We start from the raw sequence: 25,309 nt of genomic DNA, 5'->3' as shown, positions 1-25,309 counted from the left end.
CTAGAAGACTTGAAAAGTTGTATTTAATAGCATGAAATGTCAGATCAAACAATACAGAATTTCATGGTAATATATGCAAAGCTGGAACATGGTTCAACAAACTAATTGCTCTCCTGGATAGCACAGATGTGAGTCAGGAATAGCAGGTGACTCCAAGAATCTGAGGCTCTGGTGTGATTCCACCACTCAGACCACTCAAAATGATATTGGGCCACATGCGAAGAGTATAATGGTAGGAAGAAGGAGATGCAGACTCAATTTCACCACTCACTTGGAAAACTATACCTGGATTAAGATGGTCAGTGTAGTCACTGCACTTTCAGAGGACATTATCACAGTTTATGTTGAGCTACACAATGAAGAGTGATGGTGAAGGGATTCTAAATCATGCCAAGTGAGAATCTACTGAAGAAAGAGATTCTCTGGTCCGTGACCAGGGGACCAGAAGATAGAGCAGATTAACTTTGAAGCATTCAGCCACTGATGAAAGTAATAACAAGCAAGGGAGAATATAAGTGGCATTTTCCCCCCAAGAATTAAAGGAGTCCAATAAAGGACTTTGTGAGGTGTGAATTTCTCATCCCAGAGGGTTTCAAACAAGAATTGGGGATTGTCCTTTCAGAAGTTTGGTAATTAAAAAACAATTAGACCAGATAACTTCTGAGACTCCTAAGAATCACATCAACAGGAAGGATGTATTTGGTTATCCGAAAATCAATTCAAGGTAAGGTATTAATAATGAAACGTGTTTTTTTTTTCCTCCAAAGTTATGTTATAATAGGGTGTTCTAGGTCAATAATTTGACTACCATGCCCTTTTCCATAGAAAATAGTCAATCCCAGTGCTCTTTCTGGCTGGAATGGGACCACAGCTTAGAAACAATGTTCTGGGCAGCCAGTACCATCAGCCTTGTTGGCATAATGGCACGAAATCTCTTTGTTAACCTGTACGGCAAAGGAAGGAATGTCCAGTACAGGAAAGCCTCATTACCTGAAGATAACTTGCCTTGGAAAAAGTCTACTTACAATGAATCACTTAAAACAGAAACTAATACTTCAAAGTAGATAGAAAAAGTAAGGGAGTGAATAGAGATTTATCTTTAAAAATGATGCTAAATATTCACTAATTCATTTCATTCCACAAATATTTACTGTGTAGCTACCATGGTAGACACCCCTTTTGGCCCTGAGGATAGAGTAGTGAATTAGACCCCCAAATCTTTGTCCTCAAAGAGTCACTATTTTAGTAGGGGAGATAGATAATTATAACACAAATAAACAATTATAACACAAATAAACAATAAAAAAATAAACAAATTATAACACAAATAAACAATATCAGGTGGTGATAGGTCCTATGAAGAAAATACAGCAGAATAAAGTGATGGAAGCTACTAATTTAGGGAAGGTGATCAGGGAAGCTTCCCAGAAGGAGCACATTTTAGCAGGTCTGGGGTGTTCCTAGCATAGGAAATAGCAACTGCAAACGTTCTAGGGTAGGATCAAGTTCACTTGTTGTAATAACAGCAGGGAGGCCAAAGTGGTTGGAGATAATTTCAGAGCTGTCTCCAGGGCCAGAATGCATAGGGTAAGTCATGGTAAGCAATAAAGAAATTATGAAAATATTCTTAAATTATATTATGGATATAATTGTAATGCTGAGCTAATTCCTAGAAACAATAAAGAATAAATCATGCCTATTGAAGGAGTTATATATACTTTTTTTCTTAAAAATGTTAACAGTTCAAAAGGATAACCTTTACCTCACATTTGATTCTCATTGTATAATTATAAAAGGTAACATTTACAAAATTAAGAACTTCATAAATTTTTCCAAGGGCCACTCTCAGCCCTTTGATATTAAACTCATTCCCTTTGGAATTGACATGTCACCATCTCTGTCAATTTTATATTTTTTGGTCATTACTGCCAAAATGTCACTTAAATGCAGTTCAAGACATTCTCTGACATCACTTCCACTGACTTCATGAGATCTTGGAATTTCACTTGGAATCAGTTTACAGTGTATCTGTGTTGTGTTGTCAGATGAATCAGAGGGAGATTGTTAGACAACAGTGGACTTGCTATACACTAGCATTAATTAGGGAGAGATGTTTGAATGAAGACCAAGATCATAACCAGTTGGCCAACAGTTTATATTTCTTCTGTCATGGCTTTGCTTGTCTGGGCATCTTTGAATCTTCAGAAGATCAGATGTTGATCACTCAGATAATGAGGGCTGTCTAATCATGGCCTCAGATATTGGAGTTGATAAAAAAAAGGATTAGTGGACACTGAGTCAAGAGAGTTTTCTTTATGGAAAATTATCTCTTCAGGCAAGAGTTTTCTCTTTCCACAGGGAAGCTTGATCATTCCCAAGGGTCCTGACAGGAAACTACAAGTCACAGAGTCCAGGCCAGTAGAGTAGGCAACTTTGTTGACTTCCTGGCATTGTAAAGATTCTGGCTCCCTGCCACAGTGTCTTGCAGAAAGTGATTTCACAGGATTTCATGTTTCTCCAGGGATGTGCAAGTATTTTAAATCAAAAGCCATTATGGATGGAGCTCGTTTCATTTTAAGAGCAGCCCATCTACATTTAGTAAAGTTTTCATTTTTATTGTTCTTAAAAAAAAAACCTATTAAAGGGGCGCCTGGGTGGCTCAGTTGGTTGAGTGTCTGACTTCAACTCAGGTCATGATCTCACAGCTCGTGAGCTTGAGCCCTGCATCAGGCTTTGTGCTGACAGCTAGGAGCCTGGAGTCTCCTTCGGATTCTGTGCCTCCCTCTCTCTCTGCCCCAACCCACTTACATTCTGTCTCTGTCTCTTTCAAAAATAAATAAACATTAAAAAAAAATTTTAAAAACCCTATTAAACACTGTGCCACTATGGAAAATAGAAAGAAAATATCATCTGTAAATCTAACTACCCAGGCACAGCAGTTTGTCTATGTTCCAAGATTTAAGTTTATGTATTCTTATTTATAATAACAATAATAATAATAATAATGAAACAGTATTTATTAGCCTTTTTCTGTTTTCAGTCATATCTGACTACTACATCATTGCTTTTATATTTTGCATGTAGTCAAGCCAGTACGCTGGAATTAAGTACTTTTTCAATTATAAGGAAAAGACTATTATTATTAAAATCTGAAATTTAGATATCGGTTTTAAGAGCACTGATAAAAAAATAAAACGTTGAAACTTCTAATATGTAAATAAATTAGCCATATTTAAGTCTAGCGTCTTCAGTCCCCCATGTACGCCTTAAAAAATAAGGTTGTACATGTAATATATACACTGGATGTTACATATATGTATGCATATATACATACACATTTACTGTAAAACGACTTTGATGACAGGTGTTGTGTCTGTCTTGTTCACAGCTATGGAATAGTGACTGGTAGTATCATTTGTTCATTCATTTATTTGTTCACTGAATAATTATACCAGTTAATCTGTTTTGCAGTTTTTCCCTGATATAGTCAGGAGTCTTTTTCTCAAAATTCTTAGTTAAACATTATGTTAATAGATAATATATTTAATAAAAAACTGTTGATTCCTCAATGAATTTGAAGAACATTGGTTAATGGGGCACCTGGGTGGCTCAGTTGGTTGAACGTCCAACTTCAGCTCAGGTCATGATCTCATGGTTCATGAGTTCAAGCCTCACGTTGGGCTCCGTGCTGACAGTGCAGAGCCTGCTTGGGATTCTCTTGCTCTTTCTCTCTCTCTGTCCCTCCCCTACTTGCTCTCTCTCACTCTCTCTCTCGCTCTCTCAAAATAAAAACTTTTAAAAAACTTAAAAAAAAGAAAAACATTGGTTAAAAAATGATGAAATACTTTTTATTTATTTATTTATTTATTTATTTATTGCAAACTGGTGGAGTCACTCGAAAACAGTATGGAGCTTCCTCAAAAAGTTAAAAATAGAACTACCCTATGATCCAGCAATTGCACTACTAGGTATTTACCTACAGAACACACAAATACTAATTCAAAGGGATATATTCACCCCAATGTTTATAGCACCATTACCTACAATAGCCAAATTATGGACATACCACAAGTGCCCATCAACTGACAAATGAATAAAGAAGATGTGGTAATAGATATACAATGCAATATTATTCAGCCATAAAAAAGAATGAAATCTTGACATTTGCAATGATGTGGATAGAGGTAGAGAGTATTATGCTAAGTGAAATAAGTGAATCAGATTTATTATACCATACGGTTTCACTCATATGTGGAATTTAAGAAACAAAACAAATGAGTAAAGGGAAAAAAAGACAAAGGCTAATCAAGAAACATGCTCTTAACTATAGAGAACGAACTGATGGTTACCACAGGGCAGGTTGGGAGGATGGGTTAAATAGGTGATGTGGATTAAGGACTGCACTTGTGATGAACACTGGGTGATGTGTGGAAGTGTTGAATCACTATATTGTACACCTGAAATTAATATAACACCATATGTTAACTAACTGGAATTTAAATAAAAACTTAAAAAAAAACCACAGGATAAAAAGTAATGAAAAAAAAAAAGAAATACTTTTTTTGCTGCCTAACGTGCATTGTGAATTTATAATACACAGTTGACCCTTGAACAATGTGTGGGTTAGGAGCACTGACCTCCACACAGCTGATAATCCACATACAACTTTTGACTTTCCAAAACTTTACTAATAGCCTACTGTTGATTGGAGGCCTTACTGATAAAATAGTCAATTAACATGTATTTTGTATGTTATATGTATTACATACTACATTTCTATAACAAAGCAAGCTAGAAAAAGAGTATGTTATTAAGAAAATCATAAGGAAGAGAAAATACACTTACAATACCGTATTGTATTTATTTAAAAAAAACCTGTACGGGGCACCTGGGTGGCTCAGTTGGTTGAGTGTCCAATGTCAGCTCAGGTCACGATCTCTCAGTTTGTGGGTTCGAGCCCCACATCGGGCTCTGTGCTGACAGCTCAGAGCCTGGAGCCTGCTTCAGATTCTGTATCTCCCTCTCTCTCTGCCCCTCCCCCGCTCATGCTTGCTCGCTCTCTCTCTCTCTCTCTCAAAAATGAATAAACTTTAAACATTTTTAAAAAAATCTGTACATAAGTGGACCCACACAGTTCAAACCCTTGTTGCTCAAGGGTCAGCTTGTACACCTTTTCAAAAACTTAATTTTGACGATGTAGCTCTCTTTTCCTTTTCTTGGATCATCTGGGAAACTGGAATTCCACTGAGGTCGCTTTGGGAAACACAGGTCTAGAAGTTACCTTTTTCCAGAATGCCAGTATTAGTTTTCTGCTTCTCTTTTTGAACTCATCTTAAACTGCTGTCTTGTCACACAGGGTCTTCAGAATAACCAGATGGTATATGATTATTCATCAGTATTGCTCTATTCCAAGTTGGATAATACAGAATATTAAAACAAAACAAAGCCCCAGATATTATAAAAATAACTTCTACACCTGACTTAAGGTAAAAACTAGTAAGTTAGAAGAACTGATTCAGAAGTAAAAAATGAGTGATTGATTTTCTTATATAGTCCACATAAGAGGATTTTATTTTTCCTGGGACATTTTTGTTTTTTTAACCATAATCAACTATATCAACAAATTGTTTTCATTGTGTAAGTGTACCACCTAAAATATAATTTTGGTACATTTTATTCATGACCTGATGAGATTTCTGATTTCTTTTCTGTGGACATTATTGAATACTTGAACTTATTTTACACAATTGTTATTTTATGTTATTTGCAAAAGGCTCACATTATTTCATATTGTCCAAGTCCTGTTTCAAAGTTGAAAAGCATAGCGTTTTCTCATTTCAAATGTATCACTGGGAATGCTAAAATGAGAAAAGTATGATCTTTCTCTGCATTAGAACGTTAAGAATCAGCACCATAGACAATGAGTAAAAGGGGTTTCTGAACACTGGCAACCTTTAAGTCTTTAGGGCCAAGAATGTGGAATATAGAATTGCCTTTATTGGTCTCAATAGAATGGAAAGAATAGATCTCAGTTTGTGGCAACTAAATAATGAGTATACATGTATATGTATATGTATATGTATATGTATATGTATATGTATATGTATATGTGTGTGTATATATATATAATAGTTCATGTCTAACACTCCTGAACATAGCTCATATGAGGCAGTAGGTGATTAAGGAACATATATATATTGTTTGAGATGAATATTTATAAACTTCTTATAGTCTGTAGAGTTCAGGTCTAAGACCATATTGGGTTTTTATTCAGCTACTTTTTCAAATACTTGAAGTGAGGAAAAGAAAATTGCAAAGGACCTTAATGAAACCTGTTTTTCTTGGAAAACTGAATTTTGATTTTTCAAAGTATAATAAAAGTTAAAAACATGACACTTATACAAGTATAGGCACACATCAGAAATCTATTAATTTATTAATAAAGGAACCTGTAAGAGTGTGGTGCCTTTGAAACCAAGAGTATTTGAATATTTACAGGCACGTAGAAGAATATTCTATATGATTGTTAGGTGAGATACAAAAGTGGTTAAAGTTGCACAATGCAATAATACCATAAACATTTAGGTTATCTTTTCCTCTGGACAGATTGGACAAAATGTACAACTTAACAGGAAACTCCAGCATCTGAAATCTAACCAATAGTGAGCAGCAACGTCACACACAAGTACATTTTCCTAGAGAATTAAGTAGTCCTTGGGTGGACCTGTAAAACAAAGTCTCAGTGTGATACTGAAAGGTAAATGCTCTTCCCCCTTATTACCAAATTTTGGGTAATTTTTCTAATTAACCAAAAGTAAAAATTTGAGATGGTTGTTGTGTTATAAATTAACTCATCGCCTGATATCGTTTGAACATACCATAAATACTGTATTTAAAACATACCATCTCAGCTGCTTCTGCGAGTGGAGAGGTTAAAGGGCGGGGGGGTGGCTGGGGAATTTACTTAATTCAAAAATCAAAATAAGAATCTTTCACAGATGACTGTTCATTTCATATCAAGGTCAAGTTGGCAGGAGAAAAGAACAATGGAAAGAGGGCAGGACAAATATTCCCAGGGGAATGAAGCAAATGGAGGCCTGACAGCCTTCCCTTCCCCCAACAGGGCTGCCTTTATTTAAAAATGGATGGCATTTGTGGATTCCATCTCTCGCCCTTTGTAAGGGTGCTTGGGAGTGGCACTCAGACCGGCTACTCTGGGCACAGCACACCCCACCCCTTGCACGGCCCTCCAGTCCCCAGTACGGCCTGGAATAAATTCTCCACTGGCCCTGCGTGGGTTCATTCATAGCCCTGTCCTCAAGAAGCTGGGCGCTTCCTCTCTGAGACTGAAATGACAGTGCAGACCAAGCGGGTGTGATGCAGTGAGCCCTCCTTCAAATGCAGGGCAATAAAAAGCAACACACACACACACACACACACACACACACACACACACACAGCAAAAACAACAGCTATGTCCTCTTCTCCATCGTCGTTCCCTCCTGACGGATGAATTTCTGCGAGCCTCCATCCCTAGAGGGGGTAGCTCTGTAAAATTGGCAGGAGACGTCTGGAAGAAAGCAAGTCCCCCAGCGATTTCAGCACCTAGGCAGAAACGGCTGGGCTTTCCCACTGCCAGCCCCGGGGTGGCTGGCACCAAGAGGCCTGGACTAAACGAGGTGCGGGGCCGGCGAGGTTGAGGTCCGGTAACTCTCCAGGCACTCTTTGCGCGGATCCTGGGGGGCCCGGGGCCCAGGGCCAGCTCCGCCACTGCGCCCCGCCCAGCTCTGTCCCCGCAGCCTCGCGGGCTGCTGGGCTTTGTGGTTCGCCCGTGCGGCTGGGCCCCAGCTGGGGGTGTCGTTACGAGCATGTGCAGACAGCAGCCCAAGGTAGAGCAAGCGTGCCGGGCGAGCCCTGAGACTTGCCTTGCAATGCCATGTTTGTGTGTGTGCTCTAACTCCCGGAGAGCAATCAGGGAGACGGCTCCCCCGCCGGACTTGGCTGATGTTTTCTTGTTTCTGTTTCAGCCTTCAGGATAATTCCTTCAGCAGCACCGCTGTAACAGAGTAAGTGATTCTTGCTGTTAAAATAACACTTGCATGCCTTTCTCTGGAAGCAACTATCGTGAAGGTATCTTCCACCGTCCCCCGCCGCTTTTCGTATTAGATGCATTGTCTCTTGTAATCTGGGCTCTGAAGACCGGGAGAGGTGCTGACTGATGATGGGGCCCAGAAATCTTTACAGGTTGAAATCAGCCTTTTAGCAGCTATGGGGGGAGAGATCATAACAAGCTAATTGCTTGTAGGAGCTCAGTGCTCTAAGATATGTATTCTTGGAGCTCAAATTAAAAAAAAAAATGTATTTGACATGTCAGAAAGGAAGCTTTGTTTTATTTTGCCAACATTGGTGTCAGTTTTCACGGAGCATGCTGTATACATTTACAACAAATGGAAGATAGATGTGAAATGACTTGAGTTGAATTCTAGCATGTGGTAAACAGGTTAAACTTGTTCTTACCCTCTCTTGTCTACAGATTTTTAAGACACAGTGAACTTTTCTTCGTGCCCTTTGTCATTTTTTGTCTTCTGACCTCAAAGATGTGGCTATAGGAGGAATAAACCATCTTGTCCTATGGCTAAAGCTGCTGATTGGGGCAACTAACATAATTTAAACATGGAATGAAGGAGTATAGTATTTTACTCAAGGCCAGCAGTCATAGTATTTTTTATTAGATATAGTTCATGGTTTTAATTCTTGTCATCCCTTCCTAATGGGATGTTTTCCTAATATTATACTATACATATATGTTACAAATTAGTAGGTAGTATGTTATACTAATATATGTAATTTGCATAAAATTTACATATATACATGTATATGAAGTATCTGCACTGCATTTAGCAGTCTTTCTAGGCTAACTCATGATGTTTACTTCTGGGACCTTTTGGTAAAGTCACTCAGCAGCTGTTCAGGAAAAAGGGATGTATACATACATCCCTTTTTTAAACATACTCACCTATGTTTAAAAAATGCCGCAGGTTTGATATAGAAAAGCCCAGTAACTCAGGAACTGTTTGCTAAAATTTCCTAAAAGGCAAATAAATGTGGGAATAGATACATGAGTGTCAAGTTTTACCACAGTCATAATGACTTGGTGATGGAAGGGTAAGATTCTACAGGACTTCCCAGGTCCCATGGTTTCCCACATCTTTTGTTTCTGCGTTTGGATATGCTGCTCTCTTATTGTCAAGCTTTGGGCTCACTTAACTGGAGTTACTTAAAAAAACAACAATCCAGGATTGACTTTACAAGATGCCATATAAAATACTCACTGGGGCCAGCATCTGTTAATGAGATTGCTGCAACTTTGGTTTTCTAAAAGCTGGAGAGAGGAGGAGGGAACGTGTGCTGAGGTATGCACGCCAAAGATAGGCCGTGACTTCCTGGTTCAGGTTCACAGGTGGTGCTCTCCTCCCTTTGCAGTGCTTATAGGCACCAAGTGCTTTCTGTGCCTGATTCTTGGGAGCCCTGTGTGGCTGAATCCCCAGAGTCAGCCTCAGACATAGGGGCTTCAAAATGAGATACTCAGTTCCAGATTTCACATGGACATTTTTTTAAAAAAGGTTTTACACTTAACTGTGGGAAAAGTCTGGTACTTTTTCTTTGGATACTCCTCAAGGAGTTCTGATTGCATAAGATCCTGTTGTTGTTTTCAGAGAGGTGACAGTGATTTATTTTATAAGGCCCTGAGTGACAATTGGAATGCCATCTGGCTAATCTAAAAATGAAAGGAGTATATTTAAAAATACCAAAAGCTTCATAGGTGTCACACAGCACAAAGTAGGGTCACTGAAAACTAGTTATTGTCTAGTGTAACATTTTCTCCTCTCATCAGGAATACAAAACATTTTCCTTGGTTTTTTGGCATTACCTCAAAGCCAACAGGACCAGGATCGCTATCCTGAGAATTAGATGTAGCAGGTGCTCAGTAAATATTTGGGAGTGGTCTTAACATACACAGAGGAGGCACTTGCCTCCTTGTCTGTTCTGGATACATACAAACTTCCTTCCCTCCTGCCCCTATCCCTCCTACTTCCTCCTACCCACACTCACTTTTTTTTTTGTATCTGAAATTGCACCCAGAGATGATTTCTTTTGCATGAAGGCCTCTGGTGGTGACCCTTATTAAAATGGAAATTAAAAAGTCTGTGCCCCTGGGAGGCAGATTCAAGTTGTCATTAACACTTTAATATAATTTGTGTTATCAGGTAGTCTAGCCTGGTAGGGGTGAGCTTGGCCTCCTGGGGGTCTCTTAAGAGTCAAAGGGAAGGGAAATTGGGAGGGACTTAAGGACAGATTTTATTCTCTTCTCGGTTTTTTCCCAGGCCTGGCACTGTTTGTGCAGTTCTGAACCAATTCAGTTTCTTTTTATACCCAAATTCTTCCAAGATCAGAATGGTCTTGGACTTCCCTTCTGTATCTGCAGGGTCCTTTTATCTATTTTTCCATGGTCATTTCCTATGTTGCTCTGGCTACGTTGCTATATGAAATGAAGCCTGGCCAGCAAATGCATTCTGCAATGAATTAGTTATCATCTGAAGTAGTGGTTCTCAAAACTGATCATCAGTATGAACTGGGGAAGGACATTGAAACATGTACAAGAGGGGCGCCTGGGTGGCTCAGCCGGTTAAGCAGCCGACTTCAGCTCAGGTCATGATCTCGTGGTCCATGAGTTCGAGCCCCGTGTCGGGCTCTGTGCTGACAGCTCAGAGCCTGGAGCCTGTTTCAATTCTGTGTCTCCCTCTCTCTGACCCTCCCCCATTCATGCTCTGTCTCTTTCTGTCTCAAAAATAAATAAACGTTAAAAAAAATTTTAAAAAAAGAAACATGTACAAGATTCAGTTTCCCAGACTTTATCCCAAAATGGGAACCTACGATTGGCGATTATATTGGAGTCAGCCCAGTGATGGGCTTTGTAAACTTTTAAGTCAGTGTTAGTTATGTTTGTGTGTGTTTGAGAAGGCAGTCTGGTTTGAAAATTCACATTCCTGGGCCTCACCCTCAGGGAGCTAGCCTATCTAGTGACACTGAGGTGCTAGTAGGGCCCAAGCCTGCCCTTTTAATCAGGATCCCAAAGAATGCTAATGCAAATGGTTCTGGAGACACACTGAGAAATCCCATAGGATTTCAGGCTGCACCTCTGCACCTTTGATCTCAGGGAACACAGGACTACTGCGTGAATGGGAGTCTCCTTCTTGGCACAACCACATTTTATCTAATAACCAATGTGAGGCCTCTCTTCTCATTTACCCCAAGTCAATAAAAAGAACCTCTCATGGGCACTTCTTTCCCCACCATTATTCTAAGAAACAAGTCATTCTCCTTCTTTTGCGAGCCTCTGGAATATAAACTAAAGAGACTATTTGGAAGGCTCAGTATGGTGGAGCAGAAATACCACAGGGACCATTGCCTTCCACGTTGGACTTGGGCAGTTCCTTCACCTCTTGTGTGAAGGTGGCCCTTACCTGATTGCATTGGCAGGCTTAACCGAGATGCTATGAAAAAGAAGGTAAGCGGTGAAGGTTAAGTCCCACATAAGATTTTCTTGTTTGTGATTGATAGAGGGAATAAAACTCCGAGAGAGAAAAAGGTAACAACCCCGAGCATTTCACAAAGAAGTGATTGCAAGGACAAATTATCCATATATTGTCTGGGTAACAACAAATCAAGAACTCGGGGACTTAGACCCTAGTTGATGAGACTTCAAAGGAAGTCATTTAATAGAGGTGCTGTTCACATTTTTTTTAACTACAAACAGTAGTAAGAAAAACATTTTATTTTATTTTATTTTAAAGAGAAAGACAGAGACAGAGAGAGAGAATGAGCAGTGGAGGGGCAGAGAGAGAGAGAGAGAGAGAGAGAGAGAGAGAGAGAATCTTATGATTCTCATAAGAGAGATCTCATGACCTTGAGATCATGACCTTAGCCAAAATCAAGAATCTGGATGCTCAACTGACTGAGCCATCCAGGCGCCCCAAGAAAAACATTTTATAACGCAATCCAGCACACACATATATACATGACTTATTTAAATAAGTTCTGTGAAATAACACTTAAACCTTATGATACTGCTATGTTGTATTCTATTTCTCTAACAACAATAACAGCATGCTGGTAGCTGCTATCTAATTTCAAGACCTACTAATAGGTCACAGTTTACGTTTTGAAAAGCATTGCATGTAGAAGATGCCAAGTTTTGAATATTTAAGGAGATCATTAAAGAGACTGGTCTTTAAATTCCTGTAGTGGGGCTATAATATAGTAAGAAAATGCCATGCCCAAGACCATTGGGGTACTTAGTCTGAGCTGGTTTTCTTATAGGAATGGGGATATCTGGATATGGGTTCCACTGTGGAATCCAGTTTTACAGTTGGTTCAACATTGTACAGGGGGCTCCTGCTCAAGGAATCATCAGAAGAATCACAAAGGAGATGTTAATTCAATACAACTTAATGGTCTTCATCAAAGCAAATGTAAAATCCAACTGGACTAAAAAGCTTGTATATGTGTTCGTGTAAGCCAGTACACAGATCTATTTCATTGCTGTATCTGTGACCTAGGAATTGTGTTTCCTTGAGGGGCTACTGAAATCATTCAATAGGCCTTAAAATTGGATCAGCTAATCAGGATCTGACCTCATACTTAAAAAAGCATGTGCAACTTTGTATGTTCTGGTGCTGAGTTTCCATTTTTACCTAATTGTACTTTGAAAAGTTAATAAATCAAGTGAGGGGGAGAAAAATATGTTCTTGCCAAATTCCTAAACAATAGGTATTGTTGAGCTCTAGGGTTGAAACTCCGATTGAACCTTAGTTCTTTGGAAGCAAAAATTCTAGGTTTCTGTTTGTCACTGGTTTTTCTACTTTGCAATATTACTTTCATTGGGAAACATTTTTCATTCAAATTACAAAGCTTAGATGATCTATTAAAGTGAATGTCTCTGATGGAGGAGAATAAGGCAATACTTATGCATTCAATTGTTGTTTACATGAGATGGATAGAGTGGCTTACTGACAGTCAAAAACATGAGAAAGCAAGAAAATTTAATTATTTTGTTAAGAAGAGCACTGTATTAAGTCGACCGATTTTTCTTTTTAACTGCCAATAGGAATAAAATATTTCAACAGGCAGAGAGAGTTAGAATCTATGTAGCCTTTGTTTTAATTCATTTAAAAAAAACCCCATAATTTAAAAGGGATTGTGAGGGAAGAGGACTGGAGCTTTCATCAATTTGTTCTGTGGACAAGTTATATACCATTGCAAGCAAGGAATATTTAAAAATTATAAATGATTTCATAAAGTAGGAATATTATTATTATATTATGGTGATATTACATATGTATGTATTTATTTTTGTCTACTCATTACATTGTGAATCTCTCAGGGCAGGGTGGAGGACTTTTTCAACTTTGTGTCCTTTAGAAGTAGTGCTACTAAAAGTATGGGCCCCAAAATTGTTTGTAACTTGCCTGAGACAAGGAAAGTACAGAAATAGGGAGTAAGAATTTAATAAATTTTATGGGAATTTGGCATCCCTGTGGCATTTTTACCAAACTACCATAGTGGATTGGAAATAGAAAACAAACTGGTCAGTCCTAAATCCCAAAGAGTTTGAGAAGCACACCTCCAATGCCTAATAAGTACCTGAAAGATAGCAAATGTTCCATAAATGCTTGTTAAATTATTTCCAGTCTTGCTGAGGAGCCAGAGCTAATGATTGTATTCAAACATTTATTGGATGCCTACTTTGGGGTACCACTGTGGGCACTGTGGCGGTTTATCTAGAAAAAAATATCATTTCTTCTCAAGGAATTAATAACTAATTAAAAGAGCTCAGAGGTATGAAGGAATTACAGAGCAGTGTGAGGCAAGATACAGTTGGTTACCCAAACCTTAGAATGAAGAGTAAACATTTATGTATCAAGGTTAAAGTAGGAATGTGGCCTGTGGGTGAACTTGGTTCATGGAGCTCATAAGACTTCATTTGGGCAAGTGAAGGATAAGTAGGAGTTGGAGATGGAAAAGCATTCCAGGCTGGAGCAGGATAGGAAGGGCTGAGAACAGGAACAAAGGCTCCCTCCTACACTAGAGTGAGAGAGTGGTCTTGTTCTAGATTCCCTCAGGCAGTGTTGAATACAGAAGACTTTTCATTTAGAGGAGCCACGAATTTTTCACCAGGTTATTCCAGAAGTTTTGTGATAAGGAAGGGGACTGAGAAAGTCTGGAGGCCAATGAAGGAAGCCAAATAGAAGCTGATGTGGTTTATGATTGCCTGAGGCAGAGGAAATTTCAAGAGGCAGACAGTGCATTCGAGCCAAGAATAATCCACCAATCTTGGTGTTAGATGTCCCTCAAGTGCTTTGAACACTTCAGTCCTTGCCAAAATCTTGTTAGTTTAGATAATTCAGATCAGTGGATCATAAAGGAGTGTTACCTCTAGTTCTGAGGTATGATCACATATGACAACATTGGTGTCATTACCTGGTACACATGTTGGGAATTGGAGCTAGTTTGAGAGAGAGAGAGTGGTCAGGGTTGTTCTATATTTTAGTTTACTGAACTAATCGAAGATAATTCAGACTCTTGCTGCTTCTGCTGCTACAGACTGTTGGATCTGATGTGGTTTTGTTCCTTCTCTCCAGGTGTGACGAAGACACAGTCTCCCTACATGAAGATCAGACTGATTGCTCCAGTCTCAGGTATGACCCACAATTGCCTGGTTCTTAATTATGAAGGACAGAAATCATTTGGGTCTAGGCTCCTTTGTTTCCTCTTTGAATTACAGTCACTTGTTCTTGTGTGTAAGTTCTTCTAATAAACTATCAGTTCTTAAAGGAAGTTTTGTCTTGTCCAGTTTTGGGATGCTCCCCTTAGTACCCAGGCAGTGCCTTCATATGGGGAATGCTAATTAAATGTTTACTGAATTAAATATTGATTATACCATCTCAATGTTCCCATCATAGAGCCTGTGGAAGAGATTATAGATTTATTCACCAAACATGTCATCAAATGTTTGGAGTATGGTCCTGGTCATCGAGGGGTTCATGGTATGGCAAAACCCTCACAGTTAACTTTCTTCCATATTTGCTTGTTCAGAGCACTTTCATGTACATTTTATTATTTAATCCAAACAACTGAAAGGAGGCTGATGTTTCTCTCTTTATCTGGTAGTAGGGAAACTGAGGCTCAGAGGGATTATAGCTCATCCAAGCTAACATAGCTACCATGAAGCAGAATTTGGACTCAGGTCTCTCTGACTCTCAAGTCCGTTTGTTAGATAACAAACAATTGTTGAAGGCCTATTTTTTTGTGCCAGAAACCAGTCAATATAGATGATGATGCTACAGTGCATTAAGTACATTTTACTAGCGTGGACAGAGGATTCATTTAGAAGGACCAAATAGCCCAGAGAGGTTTCTGGGATGGATTCTTAAAGAAAATTACAATAGCACATGACGTGTGTGTGTGTGTGTGTGTGTGTGTATGTGTGTGTGATATAAGGCCAAGAAAAAGAGGATGCCACCAAGCAGAGGGAGCAACTTACTGGAAAACCAACAGAGGGTCATAGGAATAGCAGGCAGTTCAGGATGGCAGGAGTCTTGAGAGCCTGTGGGAGTGAGGAGGCCAGGAGTGGTAAGAACTGAAGCTCCAGAGATAAACAAACATGGATTTCAAAGGGTTTATGTACCTTGCTAAGGAGTTTGGAATTTATCCTGGAGGTATTGGAGAGACTAAAAAGGGCACTCAGTTTTTTCTTTACAAAAAACCATTTGGCTAAAGCCCTGTGAGCATAACAATAGCTCCCATTTATTGGGTTGTGGCCTTGAGCCAGCTTCCTATGGCAGGTATTTCATAGGGACTGTCTTGTCTTTGCAAGGTGGAGAGACATCCATCTTAGGATGAGGACCAGAGAGGTGACATGCTGTGGACCAGGTGACACAACTAATATGTGGGAGGATCTTTCAGACTCTTATTCTTTTCAGAACACCACTTAGTTGTTCATTCTCAGTTATAAATGATTCCAATAAGTAGTGGCATAAATTACATAACTTGTACTTTCCTGTTTTGGAGATTCTGAGGAACCATTAACAGGTTAGAAAGACATTTCTAAAGATGACTTTTGTATTTAGGTTCTAAGTTTGTGTAATGAGAGAAAGATACTTTTAGCTCCCCCTGATCATGTTCCTTGTTTTTCAAGTCAAGGAGGTGAACAAGATGATTTTATAAATTGGGGGCACCTTGAAAATATGTAAAAATGAAGTCCAGGTATTATTTTAGGAATAAGTGTATCAAAAGAGTAATTTTAGATTTGAAAACTGACATTTTCCCACTTATTCTTGAATATTCTAGAATTTTCCTTGAATGAGGACCCATTTAGGTTTACTGTAAAGACAGCCATTCCTTTTGTTTCTCACCGGGGAACACAGAGTGCATGAATGAACATTCTTTGTTTCCAGTGATAGAAATTTCAAATGAACCAGTACAATTCCAACTCATGGTTTCACATCACTTTCCAAATCCATTAGTGAGTTAGAATTTTTTAAATTGTAGCTGATCTTAAGGGAAAATATTAACCAGTGTCACTGGCACTGACTTGTGATTTTTTTTTTCAGTTACTAATACTGAAGAATTGTTTCACTTGTTGGGTTCTCCTTTATCAGGCATTATGAAGTTTGTTCTGAGGCTTAAGATGAACTGTTTGACATAGTTTTATTTCCACGCCTTGCATGACTACACCCTGATCATGCGCCAGACTTCCTATCCTGATGTTTGCTTTGATCTTTTCCCAGAGGCTAACTGGAGTTCATCCTTTCAATATCAGTTCTGTGAATTTAATCTCTCTTTTACTTGTGAAAAGGCATCTTGAACAGGGGCACAGAAATCCTTTGTTTGCTGGTCTTGTTTTTTGGCTTTAGGTATCCTTGAACCATGAGGAATTGCTTCCTAACTGACCTTGTCAAAATCTCTTTTATGGGTTCTCCAATCAGGGAGCAGGAGAGAAAAACAGCACCTGCGGGAAGTGGTCACTCCTAGAGAATTGCATGATCTAGTACCAAATGATTGCCAGTGGATTGAGGTTGAGGATATTGATTGTATAAAGTGAATGCCCCATTTGGTTATATCCCTGGATTCTTAGCAAAATAAGAATATAAAATGCACCTAGATTTAAGAAGGATTAATGACTTCAAATAAAAGTGTTATGTCACTCCTTTGGAGGAAATTGAAACAGTGGGGTGATACTGTATGAATTTGCTTGCTTAGTGAAAATTAAAATGCCACCCCGGCACTAAATGTATGGAGGTAACGCCAGCCCATTCAGTCACCTCCAGCAATTCCTCACTGATGAAAGCCTGACAACAGGATCTTCGAGTGTGCACTGAGGGTGTTGTCAGATGGTTTGCTTGGGTAAAATTTGGCCCTTGTTTTATATTTTTTTCAAGTAGCATGTTTCTTATCAAAGTAGACCCTGTTAAACTTCTAGAGGCCTTTGAAAACTGTAGGGAGATGATTACAAACATGCCAGGGAAGAGGAAATAGCATGCCTTAAATCAAAGACATATATGCAGGAGAGTCTGAAGACCTAGCTACCACTCTGGGTCTGGGTGAATTAGCCCTTCTGTTAAGCACTTCATTTAATCTCTGAGGTTTACAGTCTTACTCTATAAAACTGGGATGATGATCTCTAACCTGAATCTCACATTATTATTGTGAGAGAAAAAAATATATACATGAAAGCATCTTGAAGTGAAAAATTAAAAACAGATGTGATCGTATGCACAAAGTCACAACTACAAAAAAAAAAGTATGTATTCACCAGCAAAGATTAGAAGGGACTATGGAGTGATCTAAAGAGTGAAATTCACATTTCTTCGGTTCTTGTTCCTGTGAAACTAAGTCTACTCTAAACATTTTGCTAGATACCATATAAATAGAGCAGCTATGAGTATGCCAGCCTCGCTTTCCCGAAGCAGTTTAATACTTTTTTGGGTGCTTTCTAAATTGGGCCTTTCCTGTTTTAGAGATGAAGACAATAAAGAAAATTACCCCGAAGCCGGGGCTCTCCTAGAGGAGCCCGCACCACCCTCTCGGGAGCCACAGCAGCATGTAGAGCAGACCTTGCTGGTGGACGGCGTGCTGCGACCCAACATGGGCAACTTCAAGTCCCGGAAGCCCAAGATCCTGCTCAAGGCAGAGAGCGGGAGGAGCCACGGAGAAAGTCAGGTAGTGGGTTGTACCTCCAGGCCTTTGCCACACTCTGGCAGGCTGTGTGAGCACCTTATTTTTCAGGAGGTGATGAGGCATCTTGAGGTGTCAGTGCTCAAACCACCCAGCACAGTTCTCTGAGCAGGCTGATAATTTAGCGCCCTTTCAAACTGATACTCTTGAATACTGGGCTTTGACATAGTTTCAAAGGAGATGCTGCAATCTTTGCAGGGGAGAGTAGAGGAGGATCTCCTACCATCTTCACTTATCCAGGTCATGTAGCTCTTGCCCCGCATTTGGAGATTCTTCTTAGCAAAAGTCCCAAGTTTACTCTGAGCCATTCACTTTAGGCTGCAATTTAGTAGCCTTGGATAAATATTCAAGTGTGCATGCATGTGCCAGTTTGTATGTGTGTATAGCATCTGGTTCTTTGAGGTCAATGTGTTTAAATGAATGAACGAAGCATTTTTTTCACTTGATTTGGGTAATAAATTTACAGTTTCTATTTTTTTTCAAACTTTCTCTAAGTGTAGAGGTATGTAGCAAAGAATGTGATGTTTTTAAATCTTAAAAACTCCACAAATAATTTGTGATGCTTTTAAAAAAAGATGAAATGAATATAATCTACTTTAATCTTACTAGGAAATTAATGAAATTATACTTGTAATGCACTTAATGTAGTTTTGGGGACACAGGTGCTTCATTAATATTAACTTTGCTTTTTTGTTAACATTTAAGTCTTAAAGATAATGTGGGAGGTTCTATGCATAATAGATTAATTATATAATAATTTTAAGTCCAGTCCTATATAGCAAATGGGCACTAGGTGATCTTCCTATTAGAACAACTTTAGCTGAACACTTTATTTGACCTTGTTATTTTCTTATTTGTCTTGTGATTTTTATCTAATTTCTTCCTTAGCATTAAGACCTATTAATGCGTCAGTTAAGTTTGCAATAAAATGAAAACACCCTCTGCATTCATAAAGCTGTGTTGTAATTATTTTAAACTGAGTTGACTTTCAGAGAGAAGTGAGTGTGAAATACTATTTGAGTTATCATAAACTTGAGACCCTGTCTATTACTGAATACACCTAATCTTATTAGAAGTGTGGTGTTGGGGAGGATACAGGTACCCAAAGGGCTGCCTGCAGAGTCTGATGGGTTTCAGGGAGGCTCTGATCTTGAATCTCCTACCAAGGGTCACTTGTGACACTTTGGGCTTTGGGTGACCAGCCATTTCTGCTAGAGTGCTCTCTTTCTTGTCATCCTATAATCTGGCTCGCAGAAATTACATAGCTGTCACTTGTAATAAGGTGCTAATGGAGCATGCAATTCCAATCCATTGCTCATACACAGGAAGATATCTGGAGATATACTTGTATTGTCTTTGCTGCTAGTACAGCAGTGGAATCCTGGAGTGCAGGTAGAATTTCCAGTTCATTCCTAACATCTCTACCCACACAAGGAGATTCCCCCCTCCAGTGACTAAGAGAACTTTTATAATATTAGATTATTCATCTTTGGGAGAAATTTGAAACACATTTCATTCTTCCTATTTTCTTTGGGTACAGAGAATTTACACTGGTTGAGTACTGAGCAAAAACTGAATCTATAAGTAATACTATTAATAAAATCAGCTAACATGTATTTCAGTATTTACTGTGTTCCGGGCATGTACCATGTTTTACCACAATCCCACGGAATGGGTATTATTATCTTTTTCTGTAAAGGAAAGAGTAAGGAGTAGAGGGATTACATAATGTCTCTAAACAGAATTGGAAGAACTCGGGTGGAAGGTCTTTTCCATAAAAGCACAGTGTTGCTAACAAGCGGTACACAGATATTCCCAGATCTAGTGATTTACCTAATCCCTTATCCTACTCACACTTTAATTTTTATATAAAACCTGCGATTTCACTCTGGAATTTTTTTCCTATGCTGATATGTTGTGCTGCGAATCAGTAATTACTTACTTAGAAAAGACTACTTTGGGGAGAATTTTATAAATGTAATTTTTCTTTTCTGCCTTAAAGCTTTGTAATATTGGTCACTGAAGCTAGATAAATGTTGAGTGAATGTTAGCTTGTAGGATGCAAGTTTCTTAAGGTCAGTGATTCAGTCCTTGTCTATCTTTGGATCTATAGCATTCAGTAGTCACTCAGTATTATTTGTTGAATGATTCAAAACTGGTAAGAGAAGTGTATACATGATTGTATCATCTTTTTTTTTGTGAAATGTGTGTTCTCAATCAGTTGTGAAAGTTACATTTTAAAAGAATATAATCATGACTCTCTTACAACTATAAAATAAAGATTATCAAAGATTTTATTTAAATTATTAATTAATAAGGGAATCAGTAAGATATTACAACCAGTTCAAAAGAGAATGCAAAGTATCACACATTTGTAGTCTGACAAGAATTACAGAAATAAATTTACAAATGGACACAAAATTAGCAAAACTTATAATATCCATTGGGTAGTAATCAATTACTGCACTTGGATAAATTTCTCTCTTCTTGACTTCCCCAAAATAACATTAGGTTCCTAGCTTTCCAGGAAGTGACCATCATTACCACATGTAAGATTGGACCCTGTAAGCCAGATAACAGGCCAGTTATCCAAGGAAGACTCTGTAGGCACAGGCTTCATAAGTAAAATCACATTTGTTCCTTAAAGTGGCCTTTTTTTTTTTCCTGATTCAATGAAAATTATTCTCAAGACAGCATTCCGGGCAAGATGTTAGTTGAATAACAGATTTTTTTCAATTATATTCAGGTAAAAAGGAAGACAGATTATTACTGAATATATGAAATAACCCTATTGCAATTGAAAGTGAGGATACAGAGTGAGTTTCTGAACTCTCAGGTTCAGTGAAGCTCAGATACCATTTTTAAATATTTTATTCTGGTTTACATAATAGAATGATTTTAAAACATAGTTTGTATTTATTATTATTCAGGTATGGTGAGGCCAATAGATGAGGAGATGACTGCCATTTGAAAAGGTTCCTACTCCTAGTTCTTAAGAGGAGAGGGGGCATGCTATGCTGTGCAGGGCCACAGAGGGAAGGCACCAGTGTTAGTTGGGAAGTAGAAGGGACAGGTGGAAAACACGGCAGAGGCCTTTATGTGGTTTCCATGGGAAAAACAAGGCGAGGTAGGGAAAAGCAGTCTTAGAATTGACTAGTTTGAATCATTTCAGTAGAGTGTGAGGTATAGGGGCTCTCTAGTACCTGGTTCATATGATTAGGGCAGAGGAATATTGCCTTCTGGAGTGTGCGAGCCAGATAGAAGAGTTGTTTCCAAGTATGGACTCAGGATTGGCTAGTTTGCATGTGAAAGGCTTGTTCCTGGGCAAGTCATTTCATATGTTCTAAGAAATGGCTAGCCCTAGAAGAGGCATTTACTTCCCATGAGTGAGGGTCTAGATGCCAGTACATCAAAAATACAGAAAATAATAAAATATGGTTAATAAAACAATCTACTAAATTGTAAGGTGAAGTAGAGAAAGGACTTTTTTTTAGATCCAGTAAATAGAACATTAAGATAAAAATATTGTGGGACCCCTGGGTAGCTCAGTCAGTTGAGTGTCTGACTTTAGGTCAGGTTATGATCTCATGGTTCATGACCCCCATCTGTCTCACTGCTGTCAGCCCAGAGCCTGCTGGGCTTCACATGCTCTGTTGCCCTCTCTCGCTGTCCCTCTTCCTGCTCATGCTCTCTCTCAAAAATGAATAAACATTAAAAAAGATAACAATATTCCAAAAATAACTACAATAAAATTTACCTTTTCAACCCATTCAGTTTTATGTAATTAATTTTTGTTCCTATTGATCTTGCGTTAGCAGTAGCATAAAGCTGTCAGCTTCTTGACAAGTTCTGTATATCTTGACTCAGCCCATTGGTGTCATCGGATTCCTGTACCCAAGACCCTGTTCTTGAAAATGTCAGCTGTTTGAAGCGTCTGGTCCTTTACCATGGTAGTATTGAGTATTCTTTGTTGAAGACACAAACTGTGGCTTGGTGCTGATAGTAGAAGCTATAGGCAAGCATCTGAACAAAACAAGCATGTATGGATGACAGAAACTGAAAATAGTTGTGATTATTTTCTCTGAATCATTTTCAAATGTGAAAAGTCTGATGAGAGCTCATAATAAGAATAATGAATAGATGTGACATGCAAAACAAGATAATAAAATCATTGCCCCCAAATTAGGATGTTTCAAAGGATAATGAGTAAGTCTATTTTTAAAGAAGTCAGGGAGTGTTTACTTATGATTTTACAGAATAGATGAACATAATTTTTACAGATGGAAAAACCTGGAGATATAATAATCCTGAATGAACATGCCAAGAATGTGAAGTAAAATATTCATTAATCTGGTGTAAATTGTGGATATCTGCACTTTTATTAAACTCTATAGGAGAGTCTAATGTGCACCTCTGAAAACCACTAGCCTGGGGGCACCTGGGTAGTTCAGTTGGTTGAGCTTCTGACTCTTGATTTTGGCTCAGGTCATGATCTCAGAGTCGTGGGATTGAGCCCCACGTTGGGCTCCATGCTAAGCGTGGAGCCTGCTTAAGATTCTCATTCTCTCTTCCCCTTGGCTCCTCCCTCACTTGTTTTCTCTCTCTGTCTCTCTCTGTCTCTCTCTGATTCTCTCTCTCTCTCCCTCCCTCTACAATAAAACAAAACAAAAACCACTAACCTGGATGATGCTAGATTCAAATGAAAGAAGTAAAGCTGTGAACAAGTCAGCATTTTAAATAATAACTACGGTTATCCCTGAGAATACTATAGTGTTCTTGGCTAATATCATCAGGCAAAATGCCATGCAGACTTGAACAAAGATATAAGAAGTTGATAGAACTATTTCATAAGAGTTTCAATCACAGGATAAATGTAACATTAAGCAGATTTACCATGCACTGAGGTAAAGACAGCTGTTCTGTTTGTAAAGCTGGACTTGTTTGGGGGGAACTGAAGCTTATGCTTCAAATTCTGCCCAATGCTTGTTGCCACCATCAATACACAGTTCTAACTGGTTTGTTATGATCACCATTTCCCAAAAACACCTGTGTAGATTCTGTGAGCTCACCCTTCTTGAACTTAAAAACAATGCTCTTTGAAGCTGAAGGGCACCATTTTAAGAGTTTACCTATTGCCATTTTGGGCTCTCTTGTCACAAAGTTTGTATTCAGCACCCCAGAGTGGATCTTCAATCTAATCCTAACCAGGTTGGGAATGGGGGTATGTGGAAGGGAGAAGGGGCCAGAGGGTTACCATTGGAAATTTTAATCTTTTGTACCTTTCTTATCAATCCCAAAGTCAGATTCAGAAATTTTACTTCTGGAGGATTAGATTCAAATCTCACTATGAGCAACCTTTCTTTAATCCTGGCCTTGCCATTTCTCTGAGGAACCCTGGGTAAAATAACAGAATCTGAGGTTTTTTGTGCAGGTATGAATGATTGATTATAGTTTTACACCCACTATATATGAATGATTTAAAAGAAGAATGCTTTAAGTATATTTGCTAGTCCAATAAAAGTCCAGGAATCAGGAAGACAATGCAAGAATGTCCTCAAAGAAGTTAAGATATTTGAAATAAGGAGACTATTTATTTGAACCAGGATCAATTGCAATTTTCCTTCCTGCTTGTTTACCCCTGTCTTCATTAAACAGGGAGCTGTGAAAAAGAATAGGTTGGAAAGGAACCATTTAATGACTTGTCTCCTGGAAGGTCAACTTTTATTGATGCTAATACCAGAGTTCATTGATATGATTCACTTGAGGCTAAAATAGGACTTGTGAGTTTGTGTTAAAGTAGAAACTCCTTATCAAAGTACTTTATTACTCTTTCTAGGGAGGAGAACTGATTGAAGGCAATAGATTACATATACTGTAATATTTTGTGATATATTACATAAAATATGAGGAGGGGGTAGATGAAATGGGTGAAGGTGATCAAAAAGTATAGACTTACAGATAGAAAATACATAAGTCCTAGGGGTATAGTGTATAGCATGGTGACTATGAAAGTTGTGAAGAGAGTAGATCTCAAAAGTTTTCATCACAAGAAAAAAAATTGGTCACCATGTGTGTTGATGGATGTTAACATGACATTGTGGTGATCATTTCACAATATATACATATATTGAATTATTATGTTGTACACTTAAAGCTAATATAATGTTACAGGTCATTTTTATCTCAATAAAAAATGTAGTTGTTCCTTATATCTCATTATGAATAACAGTGATCTCTGAAGGTTTCATCTCTCCCCTTTAGTATATCTGGGTAATTCATCATCTTGGAAAACTTTGGGGTTGATTTATTATCAGGCTCCCTCCACACATACTTTCTGTTTATTGTGTGTGACCACCAGTCTTGATCAGTCTTTCCTGTTCTTGATATAATCTCTACCTTTTTCTGGAACTGTTTGTCTTACATTAATTCCTAGTATTCACATTTCCCTTATTATTCAATAAAAATGTGTAAACCCACTATTTAATAAAAATCCATATTTATTGACATTCTCCTACTGATTAAAATAAACATAGTAATAGATTATTATAATATTTTGTGAAAAACTAAAAAGAATTCCATATTACTATAATATTAATCCCTAACAATCTGATTTGGGGATGATTGGACTTGACTAACAGAACCAACTTCCTGTATTGGACCTCATAACTGTCCAGAGGGCATGTAGATTTAGCATTGGTAGAATAAGTCTTATCATCTTCACTCCCTACCAGCTGGCATCAGGCGATGCACCAACTTTCTGCCCTCCCCGCTGGTGGCTATTTTAGCAGAAGACAAAAACTAGCAGGCTATACAGCAAGCTTTTCTGCAGTGAGCTGTGTACTGCAATCATACTGCTAATCCACTTCCTGGGGAGACCAGCTGTTCCGTCTGGTGTACATCAGCATTAGGTTTCCTCCACTTGGCTCCAGTAGATGTGTTAAGAGGCTGGAAAGGGATCCAGGTCTGATTGTGAAATTTGCATTTTAATGTTTCTGCAGAAATGAAAAACCCC

The 25,309-nt window shown here is 38.4% G+C and overlaps 1 protein-coding gene across 2 annotated transcripts in view; it reads left to right on the top strand.

Moving 5' to 3' along the window:
- The first annotated feature begins 7,473 nt into the window (after nucleotides 1-7,473).
- The window catches only part of FAM13C (family with sequence similarity 13 member C), a 177,158-nt gene continuing 159,322 nt past the window's right edge, over nucleotides 7,474-25,309 (top strand). For both annotated transcript variants that reach the window (XM_049645093.1, XM_049645092.1), the window contains exons 1-3: nucleotides 7,474-8,066; nucleotides 14,703-14,759; nucleotides 18,081-18,282. In XM_049645093.1, coding sequence (XP_049501050.1) covers nucleotides 8,005-8,066; nucleotides 14,703-14,759; nucleotides 18,081-18,282 — 321 coding nt within the window. In that variant the 5' untranslated portion in view covers nucleotides 7,474-8,004. The remainder of the gene's footprint in view (nucleotides 8,067-14,702; nucleotides 14,760-18,080; nucleotides 18,283-25,309) is intronic.

The sequence above is a fragment of the Panthera uncia genome, chromosome D2, assembly GCF_023721935.1.
Source record: "Panthera uncia isolate 11264 chromosome D2, Puncia_PCG_1.0, whole genome shotgun sequence".
Taxonomy (NCBI): Eukaryota; Metazoa; Chordata; class Mammalia; order Carnivora; family Felidae; genus Panthera; species Panthera uncia.
The sequence above is the reverse complement of the archived record's forward strand: the minus strand, read 5'-3'. Positions and strand labels throughout refer to the sequence as shown.